We start from the raw sequence: 23,194 nt of genomic DNA on the forward strand, positions 1-23,194 counted from the left end.
TATCTTTATTATGAGGTCAACATGTTCCTGACTTCTTTCATTAGTGATGCAGTGAACTGGTTGGGGGCAGAAACAGGATTGATGACTGCACACATCAAACACATTAATAGAAACTCATATTAGTTAAAAGATTTGAATTATATTGCAGCATCATTTTCAGAAAATGTAAGAACTTGGTGCATGCAGCAGATGGATTGTATTAACAATAGAATTATTCAGAATGAAGTTTATTTCCATGTAGCCTTAGTATAATAGAGAATGTTTTCAATAAAACATGTTAAATAATCTATAACAAATATGTATAGTATAACTGTTTTAGAATAAGAAAAGAAAGCTTAAATATTGATAGTATTATTAAAAATAATAAGCTCCTCTGTCTAGTTTGTTTGCATTTGTGACATAACTGTTTCAGGTGCCTCATCAATCCATTTATTGTTACTTTATATTACTCAAACTGCAACTTACTTACAGCTTAATACTTTTTCCGGTTGTTCCACATTCCTAGTTTTAGTCTTTATCAAGTCCTTGAGCTGCTGTAAAAGCTGAGTGACTAACATTATGGATCTATGAAAGGACACCGGACGTCACCAACTCCTCAAGTCTGTACTTGGGGTACATGGCAGCTTTTATGAGACCCTCACCAGCCAAATTCAGTAGATGCCAGCCAGCTCATTTCCCTAACACTGCACACACACAATGTCTGCTGCTCTGGCAGAGGTATGAGATGTTATTTCCTTGATGCACAAAATAGACTTAGTAGGTGTTGGGTAGTTGGCTCAGCTGCTATGATGGATGTTCCTTCAGCTCCAAATCAGTCCTGAAGCCAAGACTGAGGAGCTCATCTCCGGCTATGATGCACTTAGAGGCTGAATCAATTTACTTGCCCCCTTGCTCCCCAGACCAACACACTCCCATGCATCTATTTAAAGAAGCAATTAATGTAAAAGAAAAAGACTCGCAAGTGCCAAGAATGTTTGATTCTGGCCTCTCATACCAAACAGACTGATTGATAACTTCCTCTCTGGGTTTGATTTATCCATGTCAGAGTGATGTAGGGTTACTGGCCTCGCCTGCGTCAGATCACCGTATTTCACTCAGACTCTTCATAGTCCACGTGAAAAGGTGGCCTATTGACGAAACCCACGATGAGTTGATTTAATACGCAAGGAGCTGACTGGCCCCTCCTCCCGGCCCTTAGAGAATAAATATATTGACGGGATGGACCCAAGGCATTGGATTGCTTGTCTTGCTTGAGGGAGTGCTCATAGTGCAGCGATAGTTAGTGACCTTAAAATGAATACTATGGATAGGGTTACAGTTGTCAACTACTGCTTAGGACTCCTGGGTTTGTTACTACTGCAGGGAATGCTAAATGTGGAGGGACGGAGCCTATTCAACCCTGGTGAGTGTGCAAAAATTGCATTGTTTTAGGTGTGTTTATGTATATAGAATGAAAATGCTGCAATGCATGCAACTGCTACACCCCTTAAATTAGTGCTGTTGTTGGTTTAATGGTTCAGTTTTGCCAAAGTGCAACAGGTTAAGAGATGATGCCTATGATGACTATGAAATGGGATTTTGTGATATTCAGGGTTCTTTTTTTTTGCTCTGTATGTGCAGGAAACCATGTTTTCAATCCCAGAGAAGACACAGATGCTCAGAACAAGATTATTGCACTGTTACTACACAAGAGCTTAGTTCCTGTTGAAAAGGATGATCCTCAGGGTGAGAGATAAAATCAAATGGCAAAACTGATATAAATAACACAAATGCATTCCTTGCTTTGATGATGACTGGTTTCTCCTATCTGCAGGTCTTGAGCTGGCCAATAAATTAGCTGAATTAGAGGAGGTAAGAATATTTAGATGCACCTTGCAGCAACTTATGTGGATTAGGCAGGAAACCTTAAATTGGGATGTACCACTGTGTAAATCTCTTGCGTTTGTGTATACATGTATGCATCTTGTTATTTTCTGAAAAAATATGAATCAATTCCCCATAGACATGAGTGTAGACCACTTCCTTACCTGTCATTGAATAGATGGTGCATTGATACTGAGACGTGCACCTGTCATGGTGCGTTAAATCACTCTGATCTCTGCTTGTAGCTGCGGGCGCTGAGGGAGGACCTGGAGCTGGAGAGGGAGATCACAGCCAATATGGCAGAGGGCAAATCCATAAATAGGAAGAGGGGGGAACGTGAGTTTAATTCACTACTTTTGAATTAAAATGTATCATATAAAATCATTAATATTTGTAGTAAATTCTTACCATTGCAGTATTAATATTCTGCATGTACAGTAAGATGTCTATCTTCTTTTGTCTGCAGCTTGCTTTTGGAAGTACTGTGTCTGACACGGATGCAAGAGGAGGAGGACCAATGTGAAATCTTGCTGCAAAGCCTAACATAGCCTTAAGACTCAAAACACCAGTACTATAATCACACTGTATTTATCTCAGCAATATGAAGTTGTACCATAATCAAAGTCATCAATAAACATTTCCTCTGCACTGAGGTGATCTCATGAGAGATGTACGGACTGCGGATGTACATCTTAGAATCTTTAAATAGAGCTGCTCACTGGAAATACTTGAGGGTCAGATATGACAAAATGTACTTGACTACAAAGACATTATTTTCACAGGGATTTTATTTGCCTACTGCTTGTGTTTATGTCGTTCTCTTGTGGCAGAATCAGGCACAGCATTTTTTTGTATGGCTGCCAAAAAACATCACATCTGTCACTGCTTTTAGAAATCTACTGCTGTTCATTTTACAGAATAAATAAAATTATATGTGAATCTGGACTTCTGTTTTTAATCTTAAGAGAAAATGGCTGAAGATGCCTTGAAAGTGAAAAGGAGAATTATTTGCATTACTTTACCATTAAAAAAAGGACAAATACGGAACAACGTAGGAATACTCTTGACCCACCCTCAAACCAACCTTTTCTTTATTTACTTCAGACATCAAATAAACAGTAGAAATAAACGGGAAGGAATGCTGAATATGGTGCAGATCTGCAGCGGTGGGTGAATTACTGCACAGTGAAGTTCATTTGACTGGCTCTTTCAGAGGAGGCTGACAAAGCTGAGTCACAGGCTTAGTCTAAATAATGGGAGAGCTGCTGTGAAAAGATCTGAATAACACAGAGGATGATGAATAGAAGAGGTTTCAGGGAAACCGGACTGACAGTGGCATCAAAGAAAGTGTCGACTTTTTCTTTGAGCCAATGAGTCACTGCAGTGATGTTGCACAAAAATTGCCATGCACTCAAACAAACATTATGGTACGAGCCATTAAGCACTGTTTTGCATTTTATATTTTCTAATTATTCAATATAATTCATCATTCATTTATTATTACTTACAACATTGTTGCAAGATAATAGCCAGTAAGATGAAATTTAAAAAAAAAAAAATTCCCCAAATTATCATTGGGTTCTATTTTTTGTTTTTTCATCAAATACAGATGAATGTTTATGTTTCCTATCCCAGTTCAGCAGCTAACAGCAACACAACTCAACTCAGCAAATAAGAAGGTATCGAATGCATCACTTTAAGGGTACTGGTATTTTATATTTTTAGCATAGGACTTCAAAATAACAATAGCTCACAAGAAAAACTTTATTTGATAAAATGAATCAGCAATCAATCGTAATTTACTCTGATGGAAAGCTTTGCTTTTGCAAATCGCTGACATGATAATTTTTTTGGGTGTGTAGGCTGACTCAATATGCATCATGCATCCACAACATTTGGACAAACTAGGCTAAAATGAGATGATTAAGTAAACCCGTTGGTATCTAATAACTCAGCATTACATCATCAGTGCCTGGTAATGTGTTTAACTGTGGTTGTCAGAGTGCAAACAAAGCCCTCCTGTTGCGTTTCAGATTGACTCACAGCCATTTACACACGATCCATCCCAACGCCTTCCACGTTGCTCCTCAGCTCAAGTCTCTCAAACTGCCTTCCAATGATCTCTGTACCCTCCATGCCTGTGTTTTCAGTCCACTGATCGCTCTGGAGCAGCTGCATTTAGATGGTAACCAGTGCGAGACCATATTTCTTTCTATCTCTGCACACACACACACGCACGCGCGCACACATACACACACACGCACACACACACACACACACACACACACACACACACACACACACACACACACACACACACACACACACACACACACACACACACACACACACACACACACACACACACATTGAGTGGTGACACACTGAAGAAGTGCCACTGTAGTGTTCAAAACATATACATAGACACAATACAATACAGAAATGGGTGTTATCTGTTTCAGTTCACTCCATGAACTGTAGCGCAGGAACAGTGGGGTCATCCTGTCAAGATAAGTTCACAGGAAATGAGCCAGCATCCTCTGTGTCACTCATACAATAGAGGGAGATATTGTTACATGCCAAAGGATTGACCGTTTCTGACACAGTCCAAGACAGGAGATAAAATTCCCCTGAAAGTTATAAAATTGAAGAAATCACGTGAAAGGGAATTCAAAGATCCACCCGTAGGGCAGCGGTAGGAAACTGTCAATTATACTGTAAATGATGTGACAGTTACTAAAAAATAAAAACTGAATAATTGTAATCCTACAATAAGATTATAATGTGTCCAATACCAATGTAGAATATCCAATACTTAGATATCCATTAAAATATGTCCATGAAATAAGTAATCGCCTATCAATTATCGCCATATTTTCTCCACAGCCATGGTAAGTGAAAAAGGGGGGTCAAGTCCAGTGTTTGGGCAGCTAAAAGATGTGTCGTGTGATGGACCACTTTTGGGTGGGCATTGGTGGAGCAAAGGGTGTGGTTACTTGATAGACAGGGTACCCAGATCTTTAAGACAGCTCTAAGAGCAGCCCAGATCATAACAGCATGATCATAATATCAAATGGACAATGATGGATTCTCATTTCAGAGGTTGGTAGAATATGTAATTGTTTTGGTTTTTAGTAAGATTTGGTATTGTTTAAGGGGAGGAATAACTATCTTAAAACCTTTTTTCCTTTTTCTTTGTATAATTATTATTTGCAAACAATGTCAAGAATTCATTTCCAGATTTGCATTAAAAACCGACTTGAACCAATTATTACGGCACTAGAGAGCCCCCGAAGGGTCATGGAAAGAGTCTTTTTGGGGACTACTTTTGCATTCTTTGGCAATGTGCGTCGTGTTCCCCCGCAATATTTTTCAATTATTCAATTTTTTGCAAAAATTCTATTTTTCAGACGCATCTGTCTGTTTCTGCTCTTATTTAATCCTACTTAACGCCCAGTTCAAAGTATAATTCAATGAGCCAATCCATAGTGTGGTGTTGCACTGCAGAAAGCAGAAATAGTACAATATTGGGATGTAATGCAAAATATTGCGAGGGAATGCAAAAGTAGTCCCCCCAGAAAATCTATCCAAGACCCTTCGGGCGCTCTGTAAATATGAGTTAAGGAAAAATGAAGAAATACTTAAAGATCATTATGCATTGCTGTGGTGATATAATAATAGAGCACTTTTTTTATTTTTATAAATGTGTCTTTATTTCAACTTTGCAGGCACCTTGTGGCTGATACTCGTCCTCTTCACACTACCACACCTCACCTGCAACATGTTCTGCCCCAGCACCTGCGTGTGTGATTATAGGGGTACTGTCACTTGTGTTGGCAATGGCATCACAGATATACCAAAGCTGCTACCTTTACATACATACCTGCTGCAGCTTTATGGCACAAAAGTGCATGTCATAACTGAGCAGAGCTTGGCAAACAAAGCCCTCCTGTTGCGTTTCAGATTGACTCACAGCCATTTACACACGATCCACCCCAACGCCTTCCACGTTGCTCCTCAGCTCAAGTCTCTCAAACTGTCTTCCAATGTTCTCTCTACCCTCCCTGCTCGTGTTTTCAGTCCACTGACCACTCTGGAGCAGCTGCATTTAGATGGGAACCAGTTGGAGACCATAGCTCCAGATATGTTCAAAGAGCTTGTTGAGCTGCTGGATCTGGACCTGAGCCGGAACAAACTGAGCAGTCCTGCTGCAGATATTTTCCATGGACTCACTAACCTCACCTTTCTGAACCTTGGCAGGAACTCCATTAAGAAGCTTCCACCATCGATCTTTCACACCTTGACTAATCTTCAGCGGCTCATGATCTATAACAACGAGCTAGAGTTGCTAGAAACTGGGATTTTTGATGAACTTGTCAACCTTGTGGAGCTAAAAATCCATCATAACCACATTACCAGCCTTCCACCTCAGGTGTTCTGGTCACTGAGAAACCTGGAGAATCTGACACTGTCTTCCAACAGACTTCAGGCAATCCCGGAAAAGAGCTTCTACAACATGCCCAAACTGAAAAAGCTCACCATTTACAACAACCCACTATTATCTCTGCCAGACCAGCTAATGGGTCACATGCCTAAAATAACAGAATTGTATCTGTATGGCACTAACCTCACCACTGTTCCTGGAAATTTGTTTGCAAACATGTCCGGACTCCTGAGACTTAATTTACATTTAAATGACAAGCTGAGGGAATTGCCCTCAGACCTCTTTTGCTGCCATCCCAAGCTTGAGAAGCTCTCATTGAAATCCAACGACCTCCATTATCTACATCCTCAGCTGTTTTCCGGTCTAACCACACTGGGCATGCTGCTTCTTAACCACAATAAGCTGCAAAGCCTATCAGACAACATCTTTCATGGCCTTAAACAGGTTTTGTCGGTTCATTTGGAGAATAACAGCCTCAAGACTCTTCCTGGAGATATTTTCTTGTCAAATACGGTTTTGAAGAATCTTACTCTGAGTGGCAACCCCTGGAATTGTACTTGCAGTATCAAAGGTATTGCAAAATGGATTAGGAATAATGAGCATGTGGTTCTTGACAAACAGGATGTAATTTGTCATAGTCCAAAGTACCAACTTCTCCGTACCATTGGCTCCCTGCGCGATGAGGAGTTTGACTTTTGCGATGCAACCACTCACGTCACGTCAAGTTATTTTTCAACACACAAACCAACAAAACCATTTCAAACCATTTCAACCAGTCGACAAACATCAGTTGTAGCGTCAACAACCACACTGCCCACAACAACATCAACCAACACTCAAGGAGCTACCCAACAAACCACCATCGTAACTCCCTTGTTCTATTACAAGTCACATACTTTCTATGACACACTGGTGGTTGAACAGGGGCCAGAGTTTGTTCACCACAACCTTCACAAGGGCGTGGTGTACGTGTGGTTTCTGCCATCGGATGCGGCCTTGACCGGGCTTCTCATGTTTTCTCACATCCTTCTTGTCGCTGTGGGCTTGTTCCTCATTCTTGCTGCAGTGTTTTGCATGTGTCGCCTCAACAAGACCATGGATGAGCTGAAGGCTGCACATCCTCGAGGGTAACAAAACACATAATCTGGCCTGGTGCAAAACACAACTGTACTTTTCCTGAGGTTGCAGTTATTTACATATTTTGCTACTGTAAGTTGTATCTTCAAGTGTTACTTTAGGACGATGGGGATTTAAAGATGAAGGTATTTCAAGGAATTACAGATAATACAGTATTTAATATTAAATAATATAATACAGTATATACTACAAAATGTAAGCTATGTTAATGTAAGTCTATTTTTTTTTTTATCACTTGTTTGTTCATAATTTTATATAATTGGTGAAGAGCAACTATTTTGAGAATTGATCAATTTGGTTTGTTCCAAGAAGATTTTCTTCTTACCTTTGTCTGATATCATAGTAAATCAAACAGCTTTGGGTTTTGGACTGATGGTTGCACAAATCAAGCAGTTTAAAAAATGTCACTTTTGGCATTTGGAGGTTGCCGAGAGCGTTTTTCACTTCTTTTCATATTTCTTAAACAAAGCAGATTCACCAATCATGAAAATAATGCTAGTTGCCCTAGATTGAAGTTTTACAATAAACAGATGAAATAAAACCTTTTGTCGTCCTTTCTTGCTTGCTATCTCCTTGCATGCTAAATGTCATACAAACTAGTGTCTAACAGAAGCCACGTGCGAGTTTTCCACATTTTATCCATGTTTTTCTTGTGTTGAATGCAATTTAAAGACTTATAATGCAAAGTCAAGCCAGTGTAGTCAAAAGAGATCACAAGTGATTTGTTTCCCTCTAGTGGTGAATGCATTAAACTGCATGAAAAGACGTCACAACTTAAAAACATTGTTTACTGTAACTTTTAGAGCCTTATTATTATGTAACTTGGTCGGCATTGCAGTGTGTGTTCTGGCCCACTCCTGTGATTACACCGATCAATCAATGTCTACACATATTTGAAGTGTGTTGCTTCATGAATTTGGTGCCAGGGCAGCACTTGTATTTGGGAGAGCTGCTTCTATAAACATCTCTCTTATCTGAGTTTCCTATCTTTGAAAGGGAATTTAGGGAAAAAGTACATTCCCAAAATGAATCTTATGGGAAGTGTAACACTATCATCTTCGTAACATCTTTACAAAACAGGAAGCTCCAATTCAGTCATCTTTTGGATTTCACAAGGTCAAGGAGCAAAAACTGTTAAAATGACTCTTCTGCAAAACAGTTCCCCTGTAATTTCACAAGCCTCCAATATGAAGCCGAACCACAACAATGTGGACACTTTTTAGAAGATATCTTAAAACATAACTTACAATGTAGCCTAGAAAAGGACTGAAAAAACATAGTTGCTCTTTAATTGTATCGTGGAACGTGTTCATACACATGTTTAAATGATAATAATAACATTTAAAAGGATTAGTTGGAGAAACAGAGAATGATCGACTGCTCGTCAAAAAAGCTTTCAAAGCTTTTCAACATGCACAAAATTACAGCGGATGCCACAAATTCCCAGAGAAGTGATTGGACTTTAAAACAAACAGAAAACAAAAGAGGATGAATTGGCGAACAGGATCCAAGTTCATTGCTATAGCAACGGGTGATTAGGCCCTTCCAGTACGCTGAGCTCACACAACAGTGGGAATACCCCCCCCCCCCACACACACACACACACACACAGACAGACAGTGAGAGAGGGTGAGCATGGGGAGAGGAAATCATACACCAGGGGTGACAAGGAATATTTGACCACAGTGGAAAACAAGTGGAATTTTTTTCTAATCCTACCTTAGTTCATGTTCTTAGTTCTTGGCTGTAGAGTAGAGCTATAATCCACTTCATCCAGTCCAATAATTAACTGTTAGAAATGAACAAAATATCATTTTAGCCAAACATTTTGCATAAGACAGCTACAACTAAATTATTGTAACATTTTCCCCCTGGTCTCCAACTGGTTCTCATCTAAATGGACCTGCTTTGTAATAAAACATTTTAGTCATGCCCGATTTAGCTATGTAATTATTCATTTTCAAATATTTGGGGGGGGAGTATTACCATGTAGAGCTGTCACTGTAACTCTCAGTTACAGTCATTAATCTGTGACTCCTGCTCATCTAGTTCAGCTCAATTCAATTCAGCGATTAAAACATTAAACTTCGCTTTTACTTCATTTCACAAATGATGTAAAATAAGTATGGGAGCTCAGTCACTAAACCTTCTTTTTTTTGTCAGACAGGGACAAATTAAGTAAAGTATGTTGTCATAATACAACTTTCTTCATCTGTATCTATACAGTAAACCAGAAAACCAACGGTGTTTCCATGTTCCTGTGTGCTGAAGTAACTGACCATCTATACGTTAACTCCACCCTCCCTATCTGTTTTCTGTGGTGAGGAGTTTGTTTGTCATGTTAAGAAACAGATGGATTTACTTACGGCAACTCAGGAATGTTAAATGCAGCAGAATACCTCCTGCTCAGCTTAGTTTTCCTACTGATTTATTGCAGAACATACCACTCCATATTTTATTAGCAAAGCTAAATCCCACTAAATTTACATGAGTAGGCTGAGAAAACAATCAAACCCTCTTTCCTGAAAGAAGAACATTTTCAGAATTTAATGTAATTCTGTCATATGGCTTAGTTACTTGAATGATTTGAGATACAACAGCCAGTCCCACACACAGCATATGCAAACAAACAGGAGCAGCAGGAAGCAATTTCATCTAGAAGTATACTATACTAATATCTCTCTTTCAATTTTGCATGCCTCCAAGAGTCCATTATGAATTAATTTTTCTGCAACATAAGTGAGACAGAAAAGATATTTGCAGGTTGTTTGTGGGATCATTTTGCAATCTGTAATTCCCAACAGTGGATTTGTTAATATGCAATACTGCCAAGTGCCCAAACAACTGGCTTACAGGCATACTGGGGACGTTGTGCCAAAGATATGTGCAGCTGATACTTAAATTTGCACACCCAAACAAGAAGGCACGTACACGCAAAAGAATGTCACAAACAAAAACACATAATCAGCTCTTTAACCAGAACCAAAATCTCCCCCTCCTTATAACCCTCAACCCCAACACAAATGTCTTTTTCCTGGAGGAAAAACATGTAGTTACATTACTAAAAACATATGGATCCCCTGACATGCATTCCAACCAGTGCAGACACCCATACACTGTAGAGACAAATCACCAGAGGGTGGGGCTTCACCATGCTTGCTTGATCCCTCGCCACCACATTTAGCCAAATATGTGAGCCTGAGTTTGTGAGAGGAACAGAGGGGGCAGGGGATACAGCTGGGACGCTGAGAAGTGCCACTGAGAAAAAGGACCTGCAGATTTCATGAGCTCAGGGCTAAAACAAAGAAAAAAAAAACAGGTTGGTGAGGGGAAATCGAGTGATGACGAAGAGCAGGAAAATGTGATGGTGTAAAAGTTCTGACAGTGCTGGAAACTTTCATCAGATGATCTGTGAAGCTGCGGAGGAGGAAGAGAGGACGTACATAAAAGATAACCACACCAACTCACTGTTCACTCGATCATCAGCCACTACAGGAGGTAAGTTTTGTGAAACATTATGCTGTTGTGGTTAACACAGCGCTGATCCTTACTTGATAATGAGGGTGGAGGATTTCATGATTAAATTACTCAGAACCTAAATAAGAACGGATAATGATCGACAAGTTAAACTTACAATAAGTTTGTGTAATCTGTGGTACTTCTATCTTCTTCTATACAAACTTCTGTACATAATTCAACCCTTGAGTTTGTTAAGTAATCAATGCATTCATGTGTAGAGCACAATTTTGCCAATAGGATTCTTAGTTTGAACTGAATTTCATGAAATGTCCTAAACATGTTATGTTCAAATATGTTATTCCCATGGCCTAGGGAAGTTCAATCAATATGTTTGAACATGAGCTACTCTCTCTCTCAAAGTCAGAAAACAGAGAAGTAACACTCAAACTCGTGATGTCATGAAGTTTAAAGTCCGGAGCTGCTCCAAAGACAATGAATGAGAGATGGATTTTGTTGGATAATGTTTTTATACTTAATGACATAACATCAAATTTCAGTTTTCGCATTCTAATTTGGGGATTTTGGAGAGAGTTGTTCACGTTCACGTTTACATTTTGGACTGCCCTAGAAAAAAGGAATAACATGGGTGGTTCTGTGGCTTGACTACTGGTCTCTGGCAGTACATTTCCCCACTTTGGTAGTTCAGTCTTTTCATGACAAAGTGCTGATCCTTCTGTGCTGCGGGAAGGAAGGAAAATCATCTAAGCAATTAATGGTAAACGGAAAATGCTTTAGCCATTACACCGGACTGCAAAGCGTTCCAGATTGTTCCAGTCAGGAGCAGACAGTGGTTTTAGTTGGACTGGAATTATACCCAAGAAGAAATATGGTTTGGCTGTTAGGTTTAGTTGATTTTGTCTATTGAGGCAGTGATGTCAGAATGTGTCTTAACGGCGATATCGATGAAACCAGTGGGAGTTACCCCACAAAGGGTTAATTTGAACAAGGAGGAGTACTGGTAAAGTAGGAGTACTCGTAGAGTTGGGAAGGAGGAACAACATGTTTTGTAATAAATTTTAATTAAAATAAAAACATTATTTTCCATCTCACAGCAGGGATCCGGCACCCCACCTCTTGAATGAAAGCAGACATGAGTACAAAATGTACTGAAAATGGAAACAGCTGTGATGCACCAGGATGTATTTAATGACCATACCCTACGGACAAAAAAGAAAAGGAAAGGAACAAAGAAAGAAAGACAGAAAGAAAGAAAGAAAGAAAGAATAATAAATCTGAGCTCATTTGAGGGACTGGTCTCTTTAGAAAGTTACTTCCTCGGAAAGACTCTCTCTGCACCCTAAAACACCTCTGCCACTGAGAAACAACTCATGCTTGCCAACATTAAGCTGCAGACCTTTAAATGGTTTTGTATGGAAAAGCAGGTCATTATGTTGGCACAGCTTTGCCTTTGGAGCCTCATGAGCCATAACAAACAGCAAGAACAGCCTCTGCCATAGCCTTTAACATGTGCAGGCAGTGATGTTAAGATGCACTGTAGACACAACACAGAGATCATTATAGTTGTGGCAGTGAACCGAACATTATGTCCATATTAAATGACGATTTATTCCATGGTCTCAAAATGTTCAGCTCAACAATTTTATATGGGAGCTCCAAAACTGCTGTTGAACAAAAGCTGCCACGCATGGTGATTTACCAGCCAGCCCCGTTGGCAATGTTGACGGGCAACACTCCTAGCCACAGGCAACAAAGCACATCACTGGATCAATTTATGCAAATGTCTCCTTTTTGGTTTAAACAAGAATGCTGAGGCTGCAACATGTAGGCACTGTTACTAATTAGAGTTGCCTTCAGTAACTGCCTTATTATAGTGGAGATTTAAAGTGCAGATAATCCCCTTTGTGGCTGTTCTTTCAGAGAGGAGAAAAAAACAGACCACAGTTTCTTATTTTACTGACAATTATTGTACATTAAATCTCACAGAGTAGTGCTGTGAAGTCAAAACACACCAAATGCAAAAGTGCTCCATGTGGCTCTGGTTCATGAGCAAGAGTAGTGATATACCTGTAAATTATCTTGATGCAGAGCTGACAATTTGAGCTCTCAAATGATAGATTTGAAAACTAGCATTTGCAACTAGATAGCATCTTTTGCCATACCTTTTCTGTCTGGTGAATGCACTCTTTTCAAAGTGTCACATTTTGATTTAGGTAACTTTTGACTTGACTCAGGTCTTCCAGAGCCACAGAGGACATTCACAGACTGAGTGAAAGTACTCCCAATAACTAGCTAACTGACATGTAAAACTGGTGCAGTTTCCCTTTACGGACAAAAAAGGGATATTTACTGCACAATGACCATGGCCATGATCACAAAGCCCTTTGCAATCCATGAAGATCTGATACCAACTCATAACCTTGACTTTAACATAGGTGTTTCTTCTGTTCTAGGTTAAATAATGGACCTGCCCTTGACGCTTCATGTGCTCATACTTCTCTGTTCCCTCAACGGTGTTGCTTCGGTTTGTCCAGATGGATGCAAATGTCAAGGAAAAAAAACCCTCTGCAGCGGCCTCTCAGACTTCCCCAAAACTGTGCCTTCATCTACCACCGCCCTCTACTTCTCCAATTGCAGTATCTACTTCCTGAAACCAGAGGACCTGACTGATTTCTCTAGTGCCCTCAGCATCTTTGTGATTAAAGACACTGTTCTGAGAGAAGTGCGCACTGGCACATTTGATTCCACACCGAACATAGGTGCCTTAGGGTTTAGTACCACTGAACTTCAGGATCTCCCTGAGACCTTGTTTCAAAATCTTCAGAAGCTTGAAACTTTGAATCTAAAGAACAACAAGCTCTTGGTACTCCGCCCAAACTGGTTTTCCCCATTGTCAGACCTGAAACTCCTTGACCTCAGTAAGAATCTTTTCACTTTTGTACCTGTGGAAACATTTCACACTCTTACTGGGCTGCAGTACCTTGTACTTTCTGGAAACAATATCAGCCAACTACCTAGTGAGGCATTCAAGGGTCTTTCTAAGCTGAAAACCTTACGGCTTAACAAAAACTTGCTACAGGAACTCCCCCTTGGCAGTTTTGATGACCTTGGTGACCTGGAGGAACTATCCCTACATGACAATCTGATCACTCATCTCCACCATGACCTGTTCTCCAAGACTTTCAACCTCCAGAAGCTGTTCCTCTCCCACAACAGGCTCACATCTCTGCCACAAGGTATCTTCTTAAACCTGCCCCTCCTTTCCCAGATCTCCCTGTATGAAAACCAGCTGGAGAGTTTGGGACCAGGAGTGTTTGGGCCCATGGCCCTGCAAGACTTGTGGCTATATGACAACAAGCTGAGCCGTTTGGAGGATGACACGTTCAGGAACCTGACTCAGCTGCGTCTCCTGGTGCTCAGTCGCAACCGGATCAGCTCTGTATCCATCAGGGCCTTTAGAGGGTTGGAGCACCTGGGAGAGGTATCACTTCACACCAATCTGCTTACAACCTTGCAAGCTGGGACATTCCAAGGTCTGCCCAGCCTGGTCAACATTTCCCTGGAGCACAACGTCATCAGCTCCCTCCCTTTGGGTTTTCTCAAGGGCCTGAGCAACCTGGGACAAATAGACTTGCGAAATAACTCCCTTCCCAACCTGCCACAGGAGAGCCTGGATGCCCTCACAGTAGCAAAGGAAGTTCTCTTGCAACAGAACCCGTGGAGGTGTGACAAGGATATTCTGCCACTTAGAGACTGGCTGACACAGCACCCAACCAAGGCAAATCAAACTCTTGTGGTTTGTGAAACACCCTTCAGCCTGAATGGTGAGGAAATTGCTCTGCTAACAGATGAGAACTTCCTGCCTCTCAGTTCTACAGAGGAGCCCATGCTGACCTCAACGGAGAAGAGGAGGAAACCACACACTCCACCAATGAGACGAAGCACTTCCTCGCCTGCAGTTAAGACCACCCCCACCTCTGAGCATGAGGAGGTCACCAGCGGAGGACAAGGGGATAAGGGAACTGTTTCTCATGATTCTTCAATTATCCTCATCGTCATCGCAGTAGTGGCCACTGTGATCATCAGCACTGTCATCATCAGCTGTGTTTGCTGGAGGAGGAACAAGAGTGGCAGGGGAAATATAGGCACTAGAAATAAGAACTCTGTGCTGTAGAATAGACCACCCAATAATAGCAAACCAAGAACTTTTAAAGCCAAGGGAAAATGCTCACTGATTACTGTGGTTTATTCGGAAAATGTGGGGCCCAGAGTTGATTTTAGAGCTTCCAAGGCAACAGAAATAACCACTTCAGCTCCGTTCAGATCTACCAGCTATAGAACAAGTTAAGCTTTGAATTAATTTGCTTTCAATTTTTAATGATCACATTTATCAGCCAGTGTTTTCTCTTCGGGTGTGCTGTAAAAAAGAGAACAGACATTGTATGTACTAACAGTAAGAACACCCACACTGCCATCCTGTGGGCAACCTGGACATGTTGGTGAATGTAAGCTCAGATGCACAGTTGTAGAATGAAGACTACATTTGTTCAAACTACTTTACATTTTTCAGTATTCATAATTTCCGTTTGACAACAGCTTTTTGAGCTAACAACAGTAGGAGACAGCTTTACTTTCTTTTGCAAAATGGTTATCCATGAAAATCAGACAAGTCATGTCACAATTCATCCTATGGTTCTTAATGCAATATGCTACTATATGTTTAATAAATGCACTACTTTTAGTGGGAGCAAGCTAACATTGTGTTAATCATTTACCGAACTAAGTGGTATTACATGCAAATTTCACAGAAAATATTTTTTGTCAAATTCGGCGACTAGCTCCTTACCACTAGTTGTCTATTGCACTGTAAAAAAATGTGGTGTCACACATACACAGCCCTGCCTCTGTTAACAAACTCAGGCCCAGACCGAGCCAGGCACTGCTATCCTGTTCGTGCTCATGCACAGGACAGGAGAAAGGTCATGGATATATAAAGAGAAAGGCATTGGGGGGCTAGGGGGACAGTAAATCTGGCACATGCTAATGTAGCAATGAAAGGAGTGGCATTTTTGTTTGGGTGTTAAAACAATCTTTATCCAGAATTGCCGACTCCACCTTTAACATATCTAAAATGATTTGGGATTATGTTATTTGTATGATTATGTTATCAGTATGCTGTGGTCTACTTTTTGCAGGATGATGATCCTATTGTGATCACCAAATAGTCATTAGATACATGTGTCTGATTATGCTGATTATGCTTGTTTAGTTTGTGGGAGGTCAAAAAGAACAATAGGTGAAAAAGTTCAGAGAAGATTTAGAAGTTGTCATGGTGAAGAGGCACAGCATGATACTACACTGCAAACCTTTGGTTGCAGGCAGAGACATCTGTATTTTTTGTAAATTAATTACGTAGTAGTTATGTTTACTTTCCTCTCCATTAAAACTTAGACTTAGACTGCCATCTAATGGAAGAAAGTCAAAGTAATGATTGAAACTTCTAAATGAAATCCAAATGGTCCATCCTTTACCCTACCTGTAATTACGAATGCCAGCCAAAACAATAGATGTCTAATGGATGCCAGACAATATCAATGTTCTAGGAAGGAAGTTAAAACTAAACATTATCAACAAACGATAAAGGCATGCAAGCTGGCAGTTTCTGTTTTTTTTCTGAGGTGGGACCAGATGCATATTTTCAAACTGACAAAATGTTTATATATGATATGTTTATATAGAGTATGTTAAGAGTATGTGCAATGAATTATATTCAAGCTTTTATCTGTTGTCTACGCTAGTGTTCTAGGTGAATGACCTTACATACCAAACACATCACACTGCAAGCACTGCAGTCAGCCTTGAAAGCTTAGGCATCCATGGAATTTAAAATTAACATTCAATTCATTTGTATACAGCCATGGTAGAAGGCACTGTAATGAATGCTACAACTGCCCTTTAATCTAGAGTATTAAGGATATTGTAAAACACATAGTTTGTGGTTGCTGTTGAAATATCAGTGAGTATAAGGAATATAAAAAAATATAGAGCAGCTCAGTAACTGGCTGAAATATTAAAAACCATCTGTCCTTGCTCTTATCTCAAACTGCAGAAGTGTGTTACACCACGCCTCAAATGGGATGCAACACACTCAAGGCTGCTGGCCAACACTGATACAGAAGATAACTTATGAGACTGAGCTTGTTTGTGTGTCCTCACTGCTGTAACAACCTCTTTCATCCTGGGATTGTAAATAATAAGGTAGGTTCTGGCATTTGACTAACAGCACATACAGTAGATGATAATGATAACTTGACATAGTAAAGCTTTTTTATGATTTCACTGATACTTGACCAGTCACATATCTTAATATTACAAGAGAAAGTGAGAGGGATAGAGAGAGATAGAGAGAGAGGGAGAGAGAGAGAGAGAGGGAGAGAGAGAGAGAGAGAGAGAGAGAGAGAGAGAGAGAGAGAGAGAGAGAGAGAGAGAGAGAGAGAGAGAGAAATTATACATACAACTGTCTTCTAAATCTTTGTTTATTGTTGTGTGGGCCTCAGCAGATAGCCATGACATGCATAGAGACGTTTTGCTCAATGCTTTGTCCGTTGCAGTAATCTACAAAATTCTTTGTTTTCATCAATGTTGTATTGAAAAGTGCAGCGTGCACCTTGTTACAAAAATTCTATGGTGCATCACCAAGCGCCATGACATCCTTTGGAGTCTTTGCGCCGGACGCCAAAGTCGTCATTACATGTGTGCGAGTCCTTGCAGTGGGGCCACCACAGCAACCATAAACCTAGCCTTAACTGTATACAAAGACCAAGTTGAATCCACTCAATTTTACAAATTGAACATTTTCCCTTTTTTTCATTTTACAGTGAATAAACATGCCAAGAGGAGAAATCATTGTTCTTTTTCTGTCTTTACTGCTTGAGTCTTCACTGACTCAAAACAAAAAATGTGAAAAGGAGACAGATTGTCCCAAAGAACACCAGGAGGTTTTCAGTTCTGTAACAGAAATCCCAAGCTCCCTGAAACCAGGAGTGACAGAGGTTTTCTTTATGGATAGCCAGATTAAAACAATCCCAAAAGATGCCTTTGTTGAAAACCTACAGCTTGAAAAGGTGGAGTTCACGAACACCAACACAACATCTATTGAGCCGGGAGCTTTTGAGGGTTTGGTAGACCTCAAGCATATTGAGATCTCCAGCACCCCATTAACGTCAATTGCAGTGGGAGTCTTTAAAGACCTCAGCAACCTGGAGAGGATTATCCTAAAGCTAAACAAGCTCCATAGTCTGGAGAAAGGCTTGTTTGATGGCCTTGGAAAAGTAAGAGAGCTCTTTTTACATGGGAACGAGATTGAATCGATTGAAGACGGGACCTTTGATGGTCTTGAGAACCTTTTAGTACTCCATTTAGGTAAAAACAATCTCACCACTGTATCTGCTAACTGGTTCTCAAACCTAAAAAAACTACAGACTCTACGACTTTACGAGAATCAGCTAACGACCATTCCCGATAATATTTTTCAGAATTTGCCAAACTTGAAGGAAATTGGCTTGTACGGAAACAAAATAGCAGAATTGTCACCTAATCTCTTTCCACATAAAGAAAAACTAACTAAGGTGCTTTTGGAAAGTAATCTTCTGACTGCTTTACCTCAAGAGTTCTTTGTTGGCTTTCCTCAGCTTAAAACATTGACCCTACACAATAATAAACTCAGTAGTCTACCATCTGTGCTTTTTGGAGAAATGCCGAAATTGACAGATTTAAGCCTCAATCAAAACAGTCTCAGCACTCTTCCTAAAGGAATATTCAGCCCTCTGAAGAAATCACTGATCACACTCAGGCTGGCTCACAACAACCTCCAGACGCTTCCTGATGATTTTTTTGAGCCTTTTACAAAACTGAAAAAACTTTACCTCAACGACAACCCTTGGCACTGTGACTGTAATCTGATAAATCTTCATCATTGGATGAAGGCAAACCTTGGCAAGGTTGTGTCTCCTGCTGTCTGCGAGTATCCAGAAGATCTGAAAGGGCAGGAAATCAAATCATTAACAGAGGATCAATTTATTTGCCCCACCACAACCCCCATCACCACCACCACTCAGGCAACTACCACGACTACAGAACCAACAACCACCATCCTTACTACCACCACCGTACCAACAACTACTGTTCTGACAGCGACACCCACAACCACTATAACAACAACTGTCCCCACAACAACATTAACAACTACTACACCCACAACTATGACAACCACAACCACAACCATTGCAACAACTGCATCCACCACCACTACACCCATTACCACCACAACTCCCATGCCCACAACCACTATGACCACAACTACACCTTCAACAACTATACCCACAACCACTCTGACCACAACTACACCTTCAACAACTTTGCCAACAACCACTCTGACCACAACTATTCCTTCAACAACTATGCCCACAACCACTCTGACCACAACTACACCTTCAACAACTTTGCCCACAACCACTCTGACCACAACTACACCTTCAACAACTTTGCCCACAACCACTCTGACCACAACTACACCTTCAACAACTTTGCCCACAACCACTATGACCACAACTACACCTTCAACAACTATGCCCACAACCACTCTGACCACAACTACACCTTCAACAACTATGCCCACAACCACTCTGACCACAACTACACCTTCAACAACTATGCCCACAACCACTCTGACCACAACTACACCTTCAACAACAATTCCCACAACCACCACCCTCACGACTACCCAACTAATCACCTCCAAAACGACGCCCACGCCACAAACCACTCCAGTGATCTTTACCTGTCCCATGGAGCCGGTCACTCAGGAGCCATCACCTTCCTTCATGGATCAGTACAGAAACAAAGTTCAGGGATGCAAATCACAGATGATGATCTACACCGCACTGCTGGTGGTGGAGATCACATGTACACTGGCGCTGGCAAAGTTCACACTGTCTCTTTACCGGCTGCTGCAGCACAGGGAGAGGATGAGCCAGAGTGTCAAACTTACCCGCTTCGCCTACAAGAGAGAGGTCATCCTCAGGCCTCTGGTAAGAGATACAGAGACTCAAAGACATCTAACAACAGAACTTTAGAGAAAGTGATGGTAAATAAGCACATTAGAAGCCATAGGACCTGCCAAAGTATCCTTAGGTTAGATGTTGAACCCTCTATTTGCTTATATAAGGGTAATATTAGCAGCTATAATAAATAATCTTATAATAATATGACAATAAAAGGGGTCGCTTGTAGTGATGCACCTATAGAGAATATCACCTCTATCTACAGCTTCCCAGAGCGTTATGGAATTTTATAGTGAGTTTCAGAAATTGTTTAGCTTTCTGACAGAAATCCATACATATTTAGAAGTAAGTATTCTTTAAAGCACAATGAGTATGAACCAAGTGTAACCGAACAAAGGTTGTTCCAAAATGAGAGGTGTGCTTTCACCTACTGGCGAGCACCATAAAGCTCGTTGAGTGGATGGGATAACTTTGATTGTTGTGTTAACAAACCACAACCAACAAATCCTACTCATTTGTCTTTAGCCTGCATAAACTCATATTTTTGACCATGTAGCGGCAGTGGAAAGGAGCTTTGAACACAACATTAACATATCACCGTACAGTTTTGAAGATGATGCAAACTACACATTACCTACACATTCAGCAGATACAGATAAACATAAAGATAAGATCAGAAATAATAATCAATTTGAAGTTGCGTTTCTTGTCAGCTAATTGAGTTAAATGCATAGTATTTTTTACTTATATTACCATTATTAGTATATTGACTCTCCTTTTGGCTCTGTTTTTGGTCTCCACCAACTCCTGGTACTTTAGCTGCTAAATGATCCACTATGTTCAACAGCTATTTGCCAACTTTGTTTGTATGGGTGGGTTTTTTTAGTATATTTTTAATGGCTGCTGAGGAGGAAAACAATGCTATGAGAGGCTGGTAACAGATAAGAGTAAAACTTACACTGTCAGACATGATGCACTGTAGATCTTAGGGGAACTGCAGTCGAGTGATAATTTGTGGGTTTCTCACTATAAACCACTCCTTTCACATACAAGTAAAAAGAATACAAAACATTGATTGTAGCAATTTAAATAAACATGTTAATAAAATGTCAATAAAATGCTACACATTCCCAATATCAATATGTTGCTGATCACATGCTTTAGCAGATTGTACATACCATGTATATTATTTTCTGCTGTAAAGGATTTCTAAAATAAAGGTATAGTACGCATTAGTTAAAAAGCATCCTCTTGGAAATCTGTTTTTCAAAAATCCAGGCTCTTGGCTACAAAACAACAGCAGGGGGAGACAGAGATCCACAAGCCTTTTAATTCTGTCTCATCCACAGAAAAAAAAAAACAGGACCGTAGGAAATTTTATCGAACACCATCTAGAATTGGTGAACACCTGTCTGCAATTTAGATGACACCCTAGATGATTAATTGACATGTATGGTCTTGTTTCTTCTGCTCCAGTAAAGTATTAAAGCTGAATTTTCTTTATCAGTGTTTTTTTTAAATGTTTTATTATTAAAGTAGCAATAATGTCAAAACTGAAATAATTACTCTCTTTCTACAATGTCACATGGATGTTTACAGTCCAACAAATGGATCTCACAGGTCAAATCATGAAGTGGCAGAGTGGAAACCACTGAGCAGAGTCTTGGGTCTGGGATTTATGTTTGGTAGGGTTGTCTGCCTGATAACTAAAGGTTAAATACATTAATTAGGCCTTTTATTAGACAGTAGCACAGGGAGAGGGAACAGTAGGCCAGATTCATTAACCAGTCTGTGTCAACATCAGCATTTGTTTGTGCATGTGTGTAGATACAGATTTTGTTAATGACTATTATTATCAGTTTTATTGTTATAGATTATCATCAATATCAAGACTTTCATTTCCTTCATTGTGGTTTTTAATCCTCTTGATTCCTTATATTGATTTTTGATTCGTGTTTATATTATGCTAATATTGTAGCCAACTAGCACTCCTTCTTAGAACTTACAGACACTCACACTAATAATAGATGGAAGGTTGGAACACAGTTGAACACTATAGGAGATCAATAACACTCTGACTACACTACTGCTGCAGAAACCAGTAGAAACAGAGATTTGTGTCCATTAATATGTTGACCTTGCGCATGCTGGGAGGCTTCCCACAACATCAACCCTTTTGGGATGTGAAAATATTAACAATGTCATTATTTCACAACAGAAAGTGAAGGAAGAAACAACCTCACCCACTAAACTGGGATGGGGATGTGCTTTTCTATCTGTCATGTTGAGAGCATGTACAATCCTTTTTTGTCTTTGGCCATTTTGTTTAGATGGAAATCTCAAGTATAGTATAAATGATATCATGTGGAGATGCATAGATATGAATCTCCACGAGAGGGCATTTCTGTATTGGATAAAACAGCAGCTTTTATACACGAAGACTATAGAAAAAGATTTATATGTGTACAGTTGTATTGAATTACAGAGCAGGTTACTATTGAAATCAAGTGACACAGACAAGAGAATCTAGTTTCAACTAAAATTAAACGTGTTAATATTTAATCAGACAAGATCCAATCTGAGACTACTCCAGACACGGCAACTTACATAAATCCCTTTAGAGTGTTATGAAGTTGTGCCAGACAGCAAGGCTTGTGAATGAAGACACTGAATGAGAGTAACATTACTTTGCTTTATCTGAGTCACCTCCAGGCTTTATGGAGAAACACGCACACATAGAGAGGGATGACTCAGTTACATCAGACATGGGTGTTCTTATGCTGTAAGTGGGAAATGATAACTACATCAGCGGAGGACAGAATGGAAAACAATACTAAATTTAATGAATGCTTCTTAATCATATAATGAGTGTTGTTCAATCACTAGAAGTCTTGATACTGAAACCAACATGTTACATACCTAAACTATACAGTTGTGTTGCTAAATATTTCATCCCGCTCTGCATTGCAGCCAAGAGTGATGCACGGTTAGCTGTTGTTAACTCCTCTCCCGTGATGTTGCATCAGAAAGCTATTCTCGTCTTCAAACGAAGTGAGCAATCTGATGTCTTTATTATTAATCCAGATTTGATTGTCTGAAAGGGCGAAAAAAAGAGACGCAGATGAAATCATCCATTTCATAACGCTGAACTTATGCTGAAACCTTTCATCGCCATGGAGTTTTTAATGATTCATTTTTTAGGGTAAGTTAG

The 23,194-nt window shown here is 40.0% G+C and overlaps 4 protein-coding genes across 4 annotated transcripts; all 4 read left to right on the top strand.

The window, feature by feature from the left end:
- The first annotated feature begins 1,297 nt into the window (after positions 1 to 1,297).
- Positions 1,298 to 2,388, top strand: uts2d (urotensin 2 domain containing). The gene is made up of 5 exons (XM_083939675.1): positions 1,298 to 1,402; positions 1,621 to 1,725; positions 1,814 to 1,851; positions 2,109 to 2,199; positions 2,330 to 2,388. Exons 1-5 carry the CDS (start codon positions 1,303 to 1,305, stop codon positions 2,353 to 2,355), a joined length of 360 nt encoding a protein of 119 aa, XP_083795801.1. The 5' UTR covers positions 1,298 to 1,302; the 3' UTR covers positions 2,356 to 2,388.
- Positions 2,389 to 4,800: 2,412 nt separating this feature from the next.
- Positions 4,801 to 7,438, top strand: LOC310945029 (uncharacterized protein; the record flags this gene model as incomplete). The annotated part of the gene is made up of 2 exons (XM_083910969.1): positions 4,801 to 4,849; positions 5,592 to 7,438. The coding sequence occupies 2 exons, from the start codon at positions 4,801 to 4,803 to the stop codon at positions 7,436 to 7,438; spliced, it is 1,896 nt and encodes a 631-aa protein (XP_083767095.1).
- Positions 7,439 to 10,652: 3,214 nt separating this feature from the next.
- LOC310966535 (uncharacterized protein) lies at positions 10,653 to 15,689 on the top strand. The gene is made up of 2 exons (XM_083940293.1): positions 10,653 to 10,942; positions 13,375 to 15,689. The coding sequence occupies exon 2, from the start codon at positions 13,383 to 13,385 to the stop codon at positions 15,093 to 15,095; it is 1,713 nt and encodes a 570-aa protein (XP_083796419.1). The 5' UTR covers positions 10,653 to 10,942; positions 13,375 to 13,382; the 3' UTR covers positions 15,096 to 15,689.
- Positions 15,690 to 17,808: 2,119 nt separating this feature from the next.
- LOC310945030 (uncharacterized protein) lies at positions 17,809 to 20,055 on the top strand (the record flags this gene model as incomplete). Its single annotated transcript, XM_083910970.1, has 1 exon — positions 17,809 to 20,055. One exon carries the CDS (start codon positions 17,809 to 17,811, stop codon positions 20,053 to 20,055), a length of 2,247 nt encoding a protein of 748 aa, XP_083767096.1.
- Positions 20,056 to 23,194: the final 3,139 nt, after the last annotated feature.

This window comes from Echiichthys vipera, assembly GCF_963691815.1.
Source record: "Echiichthys vipera genome assembly, chromosome: 3".
Taxonomy (NCBI): Eukaryota; Metazoa; Chordata; class Actinopteri; order Perciformes; family Trachinidae; genus Echiichthys; species Echiichthys vipera.

What these genes read in the sequence shown, in the direction of transcription:
- uts2d (XM_083939675.1), top strand. Translation starts at nt 1,303, where the DNA reads ATGGATAGGGTTACAGTTGTCAACTACTGCTTAGGACTCCTGGGTTTG. An exon ending in ACGGAGCCTATTCAACCCTG is followed by an intron (nt 1,403 to 1,620) that starts GTGAGTGTGCAA and finishes CTGTATGTGCAG; the next exon opens with GAAACCATGTTTTCAATCCC. An exon ending in AATTAGCTGAATTAGAGGAG is followed by an intron (nt 1,852 to 2,108) that starts GTAAGAATATTT and finishes CTCTGCTTGTAG; the next exon opens with CTGCGGGCGCTGAGGGAGGA.
- LOC310966535 (XM_083940293.1), top strand. Translation starts at nt 13,383, where the DNA reads ATGGACCTGCCCTTGACGCTTCATGTGCTCATACTTCTCTGTTCCCTC.